Below are 10029 nucleotides of genomic sequence, written 5' to 3'. Positions count from 1 at the left end.
CAATGGGAATTCTTTCTATGTACCCAAGCTCTCCTCTTCCTCACCCCTCACACCATCTCTCCATCTCTCCATGTCCTTCCCATTTGCAACTTGGTTTTCTGTATCTATCTTTTATTTCATTGTTCAATTATTTATGCTTTGGGTTCCTTATAAAAATGAAGCCATGTGATATTGAAGCTCATGTATCTTATTTATTGTACTTAATATTATGCTCTCAGGAAGCATCCAATTTCCTACAAATGATTCAAATTTATCTTCTGCTATGAGCAGAACAGTACTCTGTTGTGTACAAGCACCACTATCCTTTATCCTTTCACCTATTAATGGACATTTAGGCTGTTTCCAATATTTAGCTATTATGAATTGTGCTGCTATAAACATGGGTATGCAACACCATTGTCATATGATGTCTTTAGCATTTTGGGGAAAATACCTAGAAAAAGAATAGCTGTATGTAGTGTATATGCCCCATGATAAATGCAATCATTATGTACTACAAAATAAAAATTTGAAAACAATATTTTCATTCTGGAGGAAAATTCAACAAAATATCTCAGAAATCCTTACGGGGCAGGACAGATGTCTTCTCCATCATATCTGTACCAATAACACCATGAGGATGATTTGACCACTTGTCTCCTTTTGAAGAAGCCCCTAAGGATGGAAGCCTAGAGGGCCGGGGATTTAGCTCAGTGGTTCCAGCACCTACCTTGAAAAGTGCAAGGACCCGAGTTCGATCCTTGGTACCAAACAAACAAACAAACAAGATAGAACCCAGAAGAGCTGGACACTCAAGAGTCATCATCATCATAGGCCAACAGGCTCATTTTTCCATAAGAAAATACCACAGCCACCAGTGAAAATAACATATATCAATGTAGGTAATCCCTTTCCTCTTTGGTGCACTGTTATTATCTTCTTTAAAATATTCAGGTTCTGGGCCGGGGATTTAGCTCAGTGGTTCGGTGGCCTGCCTTGCAAACACAACAACCCAAGTTCAATTCCTGGCAAAAAAAAAATCAGGTTCTAACTGTCTAGTCCATGTAGGAGAGTTAGGAGGGGGTTAGGTAAAATGCCTCCTTCTTTCCCTTTACTCCATTAGCTATCTAAGGGGCTACCTGAAAGGGTCCTGTGGGATGATGTATTCCTCTCTCAGGATTGCTGAATTCTAACATTCCAAGCACTAGAGTGGGTGACATAGACTCAGCCTCCACAATGCACATTCTTTTGAAAACTTTTTATAGTTCTTCACCCCTGCATGAAAAGAAATTGTAGAAACACCAAGTCTTCAATGCAAATGATTTATTTTTCTTTTCTCAGCCACTGACTTTCTAAATACTAGGTAAGTTAGTCTCCATCACTGAGTCCGGGTAGTTGTGAGAAGAATGCTGGGACCTATAGCAAGAAGGTGTTGGCGATAGAACAAAAGCACAGCTGCCTCAGTTATCTCCCGGCTACTGCTCCATCTCCTGTGAGTTCCACAGCCTTTCCAGTCAAAGGCAGTGCAGTCCCCGCACTGCAAAGGACTGCCCTGTGGGAAGTATCCTCCTCCACCAATGCAGTGCTAGAAAAAGAGGAAAGGAGGAAAGGGTAATGAGACATCAACTAGTGAAGCAACAGATATTTTAACAGCAACGTCTTTGTTCCTTGTTTGAATTTTCATTATTACATCCATAAAACCCTCTCTTTAGTTTTATTTCTATTATGTCTCCTCTTGATATTCAGCCCACTTTTATAAACATTCATTCTCAGTGTCCCTGGGGGGACTCTTCATTAACTTATTCCTTATGTGTTGCTCCCTAGGATGGGACACATCTCCTTCATGCTTAAAGACTATAGGACTCTCTTTGGCTTACACCCTATCTGCCAAAACTGCAAAACAGCCTGTAGCTCCCTAAATACCACATACTCTCTGAAACACTAGTGACTTTGAACATTCTATTCTTTCAACCTAAATTGCCTTCATACCTCATAGACTTCTATCCACCTCCCAAGAACCAGCTCAGATGATACCTTCTCTTTAGTCACTGCTCTGACACACCCAGCACAGTTACATGCTTTTGCAGCCCCTAGTTGTTTCTGTTTTGTTTTGAGGGGTGGACATCAAAGCCAGTGCTTCACATGTACTAGGCAAACACTCTAATACAATGACCTCCCTGGTCCCCTTGTTTATATATCTATTATTCTTCAGATGCTTCACATGGTAATGACATTTTTCTGTCAATATCCTGCTAGATGCTGGACCAAAAGCACATGATTATGTGTTGCTGTCCAGTACAAGGTGGGTGCTCCCTGCAAGCTTTTTTAAGGAGTAGATTGTGCCATTGCCCACTGCATCACTCAGGATTCAAGCCATGGCTGAGAGGTGCCACCGTAGATAGGTTGTCACAAAGAGACCAGTCCCTTTGGTGCCTCTGAGTAACCATTCTCCATTATGACCACAGAATCTTCCCTGACAGCAAAACTGCCTCATCATAACTATGAAAGATGCAAGCCAATGGTTGAGAAGTGAAAGAAAACTGAGATCTTCAAGGTCACTGCCAGCAGCTCAGGACATGTTTTTCAGGCTGTTAATTGGGAGAAGGCTGGGTCCCAAGTGAACATGCTAAGTCTGCACAGCTCAAGAGCTCCCTCCTCATCCTCCCTTGGATAAAAGCTGCCCCTTATTCACTTGGAAAAACCACTACGAGTCTAATTTTCTCTAAGGGAGACAGCAAGGTTGCTACGGGTGACACATGAGTACACCTGCCCTGGCAGTCAGTCCCACTGATGATCTCGGGGCAAAGGCTTTTGTGAGAGGGACAGGGTGGGTTCACTGGGTTCCACCACAAGATACCCAGGACTCTTCTCACAGTCCCTCCACAGAGTGTGAATCTATGCAAGCCCCAGACATGCCTGGAATACCAAATTACATTCTGAAATTTAAACCTTTGGTCCAAAATGACAAGGCTGGGAGTTGGTCAGTCATAGCTCCAAAATGTTTCACAGGACTTTCCTGAACATCAGCCTCAATTTAACCCCAAGCAACTAAGTATTTTATCCCAATGCAGCCACAATTCTTGATTTTTGTTCCAAAAAGGCAGAACATCTATACTTGAACAGAGTCCTCTTGCTCTGGTCCCTGAGACCCAGTGGTATGCAAGGGAAGGCCACACTCACACATATACACACAAGCTACAAGTCTACCGCACTATACACACAAACACAAACTGACAGATACGGCATTGCTCACAAGCCCATTTTGTGCCCACAGAAACTCACTGCTTCAGTGTTACACCCAGTGACCTTCATTCCAGCACACAAGGCGTTCACTGCTCTCTCATTATTAAATACTCTGAACTGGACAAATCCTGTGGTGAGTTCCTCTGGAAACAACAGTGAAGAAACACATTACAAAGCAAATACTAGAAATAGTGTCCTTTGGGCCATGCCAGAAAATGTCTATGCCAGGCTCAGGCTCCAGGCCAACACTTCAGATGCATGAGTGGGGCCAAAACCACTGTGCCCAGTGGCGGTTTTATGTCAGGCCCAAGCCTGACCAACAGAGACCTGGTCATGCTCCAAAGCCAAAGACCTAGTGCTCACAAGGTGCCCTGGACTGGCAGAGGCTTGCAGGGAGAAACTCGACGGTGCAAGAAAATCATCAATAACATCACTCAGGGCAGATTACAGCAACGGGCAAGTGCACTCACACTGATCCTCTTCACGCTTTTCCTGTTCTCTTTCATTATAAAGTCTCAAACCCCAAATGTACATAATAAGAGTGGCACATTTTATAGCACAGGCTCAGCCTGTATGACAGATATGCTGCCAAATTTAGATTCACATTAAATGAACTTACAGTTAACCCTCATAATAGAAATATAATTGCCTCAGCATTGTTGCTCTTCCCTGGGCAAATGAACCTGACCTATTCCTAACAACTTACTGAGGGTCTGGTAATAGGGTTGCTGGGAATAGAGACTGGAGCCAAATTTTTCAAGTCCAAATTCTGAATTAAGGATCCATACCCTTGAAATAACACAAAATCCTAAACCTTTCACTGATTGTTTCCTAATCTATATGAAGGAGTTAATACTAGTTAGGCCTCAAGCATAGCTCTGCAGATTAAGTGAGACAATACTGTACATATAACACGCATAGAGGAGAACCAAGCCACAATAAGTGAGAGATAATTGCTACCCATCATAACTGAATTTTAGTCTTTCTTACAAAGATTTCAGAGGAGCACCAAAGACTTACTGTGGCCATAGGGTGAGTAATAAGATGCCGTCTTCAGAGCATCACCAAAATCATAGACAACAGGTATGGCAGGGCCATTATCAGTCCAACACTTTCCTGCTCGATATTTCACTGGGTATTTCTATGGGAAATGGAGAAGTCATTGAGTAAGGCAATAGTTTTGGCTCTCACAGAAATGCTGCATAAAATGGAAACATTCTGTTCTCCATAACAGAGGTTATTTGAAAGCAAAGCAACATAAAAATATTTCCCTTTGGCTATAACCATTTCCAGTTTTTCTCACCAGAATCACTCTCATGGATCTCTGCTTTCTGTGGGTCATGTCGCAAACATGCAAGACAGACCCAGAGGAAGATAGCTCCTGCTTGACCTCAAATACTCACTGCTCCCCAGACTCAAGAAAGTCAGCCCAGCCAACAGCCCTGTGTACCTGGTAGAGGCCAAATATATTGTGTCCCAGCCTCTGGAAGAAGACAGTTTTTGTGTGGTACCTCAGCAGGGACCTATTCTTCCAGTTCTCCATGGGGCTATTGTTGGGCACATGCCAGATGTCCAGGTCCAGGGCCTGGATATCATAGTAGCCAGGGTTCTGGAAAGCAACCAACACTGAGCGTGATTAGGCCAGGTGACCCCGTGAGAAAAGAAGACACACACGTGAAGTACTTGCATGAGATGACAGCTGTGTTTTAAGTGGAAAGATGGACAGGTGGATTCATTTCCATCAGATAATCTTTTCACCAACACCCAGTTGCTCCATTTTTGTTGAGCTTTTTGGGAGGAAGCTAGGACTCAAGACATGTATTTCTCTCATCTGCTCCAGCTGTAGCTCAGCACCCCATTCCAAGCCTCCCTCCTGCATACTTGTGGCCTCGCCAAACTCAGCACCCACCCTTTCTCACAGAACACATCAACCTTGTAGTCATCACTTGTGGCTGCTTCTGCAGACCCAAAGTTGTTGTAGTTGGCCCAGTTGCCGTCACCCTCAGGGTAGTCTGCTCTGTTTCCCTGTTGACTGGACCAGCGATCACCCACCATACAGTTCCCATGCATGCTGTTCTCATGCACACTGGCCACCAGGGTCCAGCCTCCACCCGCAGTGGCCATGCCACAGAAGGTCCGGTAGATGACACCCTCCTTGGTGTGAAGGAAATATAGGCCATCTGTGTGGAGAAGAAGCCCAAAGCCTTCCTGTCTGCAAATTCATGGCCCATCTCAGCCCCACCACCAGGACAACTCTAGGAACAAGACACCTGGCCCAAACTCCTCCCTTGAGCCCTATCATTTTATGTCTTTAGGGCCACTGGAATCTGCTGAGTTCAGATGACCATACCCCTGTGAGTGAAGCAAAACATAGAATTATCCAAACTCCCAGCAACTCTCCTCACGAAGTTAAAAACAGATTTATCACAATTCTACAATTCCACTCTGAATATATAACCAAAAATTTGAAATCTGAATTTGAACCGATATTTATACACTAAAGTTCAGAGCATCATTGATCACAATATCCAAAAAGTGGATAGAGCCCAAGTATTCCTCAACAGATGAAAGCATGAACAAAACATCCTGTGTATATGTATATATGGTATATGTTACATATCCAGTGTACATATATTGATAAATAAATGTAAACACCATGGTTGAACAGGAATGAATTATCCATGCTACAATGTATATGTACTTTGTCAACATTAAGCTAAGAAAACTAAGCCAAACACAAAAGGACAAATAGTTTATGGTTCTACTTACATGAGGTAACTAGAATAGGCAAATTTATCCAGACCATTAAGTAGGATAGTAGTGAAAAAGAGAATATTAATCTATTGCTAATGGCTACAGAGTCTCACTTGGAGGTCATGAAAATTTTCTGGAGATGGACAGTGGTGATGATTGTATAGCAATGTGAAAGTAATTTATGCCACCAAAATGTGCATTTAAAACTGATTAAAATTGCAAACTTTATCCAATATGTAACATGTGTATATTTTTCCATACTTTTTATACAAAAATTAAATTAAATTAACATCCCAGAGACAAAGAGCTGTGCTTGGCAGGACTGTCTTATATGACACAACACTCACCACATGCAGTACCATACCTCTGCATCACTTCTTTGCAGCTTCCTGGCAGAGATGGAGACAAAGAACAGTTCCATTTCTGATAAGGAAAGGCCACAGCTAGAGAAAATGAAGAGTTTCATTCTCATTGCTGATTTGATACAAAACTCAGCCTGTCCTTGTCACTAACACGGAACTCATTCCTCCAGTGCTCCAGGGTCTCATAGCCTGTGTTCAAAGCCCCTGAGACTCAGAATTGTCTCTGTTCAACCCATCTGGCCCAGCATGCAGCATGTGCCTCCCCACAGGGCTTGTGCTAGGCCCTGCTCTGGGCACTGGACATTCGAAGGAATTAAACACCTCCGCTCCTGAGGGATTGGGGGAAAGCCAATAGCTTACCTCTGGAGGGACTTTCCAAAATGTCAACAGAAAAGTGTACTGAGAGGGATGAAACAGAAGTTCAGGAGAACAAAAGGAAGACTCAGATGAGAATAGAGAATGAAGAGATCTGACTGGATGCTGGGGAACTGTCTAGCATAGGATGTCTGAGGCACAGAAGTCTAGGGCAAATGATTTCTTAGCTAAGACCACCGTTCTAAGAAATATAAGTAAGTTAACATGGTTCACGGAAGATAGTATTGACCATGGCCAAGAAACTAACACAGCCATAAAATGAAGAACCTTGAATTCTGATCTTCACTGGACTATAAATCAGAAAGAAGGAGGCAGTACAGTGGACCCTTCACTTATGAACTCAATTCATTGGTAAGGACTGCTTGTAATTGAAGATGGTCAATTGAAGGCTCAGGCTCCTCTACACAGCCTTCAAAGTCTCTCTCCTGAATACAGGCAGATTTCAGCATCCTTAGACAGACATTGGCTTTCTCAACTAACCCCATCAAGGATTTCTCAATTAACCCCACACGGTATAAGGATGTTGTAATGTTCCTTCAGAACTCTTTAAGTGTTAAATCTACATCTAAGACCATCGGGAAGCACTAACTGCTGGTCATGTTCTGGTCATGTTCATAGCTCAAGTTGCTCCTTTGTTGGGGCCAGTCATAATTTGAGGGGTCCACTGTGACAAGTATTGTGGTCAGAGACATCCAGGCAGGCTAAGCCACTCAATACTTACAAGTTGATTATCCTTATACAGAAATCTCAATATGCCTGACTCCTGGTTATCCCATGCCTAAAATGCAGCTAATAAATACTGTTTTGTGAAGAACATGTGAGAGGATATTTTTAAAACATAGTTTTCTCTTTCAAAAGTAATAATGAAGAGAACTAAAAAAGGCCCTTTTTTCTTGTTGTGGAGAGGAGGACTAAGAAGGAAACATTCTCTGGATCCAAAGTAGACCATGAGATTGCTATTCAAGCCCCAAGATCAAGGCCATGGGAGTGAGGATGGCTGGGAGGACACAGTTCTTTCCAGAGACCCTTCAAGGTCAAAGTGAGGTTCAGAGCCTGAACCAAGGTCCAGCCTTAGGAGCACCCTCTGTGCTACAGGTCAGATCCCTTAATACCTCAGAAATCAGCTCTCAGCCTACATCCCAGGGGACCTCAGTGCATCTCAAAGACATCTTCATCCCCAGAGAGACTCAGGTCCTGGAGCAACTCAGCCTACTTATTCTTTTCCAAAGGATGAGCTGGGAAGCCTGGGTTCCTGGAAGGAGACTCACCTGCACTACAATCTGAGGCAGCCACCATGAGGAACAACAAGAAACTGAGTTTGGCAGTTGCCATCTAAAGAAAAGCAAAATAACTTTTTTTTTTTTTTTTTTGGTACCAGGGATTGAACTCGGGTCCTTGTGCTTGCAAGGCAGGCAGCAAAACCACTGAGCCAAATCCCTGGCCCCTTGGAATAGCTATTTATTTAACCATCTTTCCTACACATCCTTGTCACTACTATACTCCTATCTACTCCCACACAGACTAAAGGGTTCTTGGCTCCCTTTTTTTTTTAACTCCACACATCTGGGATCTAAACCAGAACTGGGCCAAAATCAGTGTTCCCCAACTCACCTCTTCCCTCCGCACTGGTCCAGAGCTGAGGGTGGCCAGCTGAGTAGGGTCTGCGTGATTCCTCTACAGAGACACCTGACCAGGACCAGGGCACCGAGCCTTTTATGGAGAAATCCCAGAGGCCACTGCCCAGACCTCCAACCTCGCCTCCCCTGGCGTGATGCCCAATGGAGGCGAAGCTCCCAATCTTCTCAGGGAAGGTTCTTTATTGATAATTCACAGAATTAGCTGACAGTAAGGACAATTCTGAAAAGTAATTTACCAGCATTGTTTCCAGTTCTGGAGATTTCATGGCCTATTTCTCAAAAAATGAAAATGCAAAACAGAGGAGCACTAACAAGTGTTGATGTGAATTTGGGGGCTTTTGCTTGTGTCTTTCTTCCAAAGCAGAAATGTTTTCTCTAGAATGAAACGTGTCATGATCAGCATCATTTTTAAAAAATTCACAACAAAATAGGAAAAGGATCATTTCAGAAAATGCTAAACCTTTAGATTGAGTAAATTTAGTTCAATACCATGACTTTATCTTTAATTTTCTCATTAGTCACAAACTACTGAAATTTACCATTGACTGCCTACATTTTAGGAACAAAACTGATGCTTCAGACTCCCTTATCTTTCCTGTGCCAATGTCCTACTTCATTTCTCAATCCCACTCTGCTCAGCTATCCTAGAACTGGTCAGCTCCCCTCAGTGACACCACATACTGAACACATCACTTTATTATAGCATGGACAATATGATGATCCTTGGAAAAGATTGTGTCTTCTTAGTCATTTTCGGTCTTGCTAGGTTTGATGTCATGATTTATACAAAATATTCAAATATATTAATAGAATAAAATAACACAGCATGCATTAAGAAAAGTTTGAGAGAAAATACACTGGCTACACTTGTGATACCATCTCCTCCCCAGCATCCTGGCTGCCCTCAGACCTCTCGTGAAGCCTAAGATTATCCTAAAGAGGACCAAAAGGTCACTCAGCACCAATGAGAAAATATGTCTGACTTAATCCTAAGTACAGAATCCCAGAGATATTGATGACCAGGTTCAGAGAAGAGTCGAGGGCCAGACCTTGGTCATCAAAATTAGTTACAAGAGCTAGAAGGAAACAAAGCGTATGCTGCTCAGTGGCTTCCAGAAGTTCCTGCGCATCGTATCACGTGACTGAGGGGCTGCTGATTTACAACAGATCCTACTGTCTGGTGATGGCTCACAGCGCTTTCTCCAAGAACTGCGAAATTTGTGTAAAGAGCAGCACAACTGGTCATCGGCATCAACAGGCCCAATCCCAGGCTGTTAGGAGAAAATGAATAAGCAAACTCAGGTACATATATTATTTGTGTTAAAATATAGTCATAAAAACTGCATACATAAGAGTGGAATGGGATTAAGAACAGTTAAGATGTGTTATATTCTCATAGCAACTCCCTATGATGAATGGAATCATTATGTATCACAAATATGAACTAATAAAACAATTTTAAACAAATAATACATTGTTATTTTTATCTAACAGGTTTTATTTTCATTAAGCACATGTTTGCAATACATAATGATTCCATTCATCATGAGTAGTTGGTACATGTAAATACACATCTTAATTATTTTTACTTCCTCATTCCAACCCATCTGTTTTCCCTTCAACCATCTCTAGATCCCTGTCCCATTTGGAAAAATCTATCTCCCTGATTTCTACTGTCA

At 42.5% G+C, this 10029-nt stretch overlaps 1 protein-coding gene across 1 annotated transcript; it reads right to left on the bottom strand.

Moving 5' to 3' along the window:
• Positions 1–1357: 1357 nt before the first annotated feature.
• On the bottom strand, positions 1358–8009 carry LOC104857029 (intelectin-1). Its single transcript, XM_010616695.1, has 8 exons — positions 7982–8009; positions 6699–6737; positions 6324–6419; positions 5155–5402; positions 4673–4831; positions 4243–4363; positions 3262–3365; positions 1358–1564 (listed from the first exon to the last, which is right to left on the bottom strand). Exons 1-8 carry the CDS (start codon positions 8007–8009, stop codon positions 1358–1360), a joined length of 1002 nt encoding a protein of 333 aa, XP_010614997.1.
• Positions 8010–10029: the final 2020 nt, after the last annotated feature.

Source organism: Fukomys damarensis, unplaced genomic scaffold (genome assembly GCF_012274545.1).
Source record: "Fukomys damarensis isolate Sample0158 unplaced genomic scaffold, DMR_v1.0_HiC HiC_scaffold_19, whole genome shotgun sequence".
Taxonomy (NCBI): Eukaryota; Metazoa; Chordata; class Mammalia; order Rodentia; family Bathyergidae; genus Fukomys; species Fukomys damarensis.
Note: the sequence above shows the minus strand (reverse complement) of the source record. Positions and strands in the feature narration are given on the sequence as shown.

What these genes read in the sequence shown, in the direction of transcription:
- LOC104857029 (XM_010616695.1), bottom strand. Translation starts at nt 8,009, where the DNA reads ATGGTGGCTGCCTCAGATTGTAGTGCAG. An exon ending in TGCCTCAGATTGTAGTGCAG is followed by an intron (nt 6,738 to 7,981) that starts GTGAGTCTCCTT and finishes CATCCCTCTCAG; the next exon opens with TACACTTTTCTGTTGACATT. An exon ending in TTACTCACCCTATGGCCACA is followed by an intron (nt 3,366 to 4,242) that starts GTAAGTCTTTGG and finishes TGTTGTTTCCAG; the next exon opens with AGGAACTCACCACAGGATTT.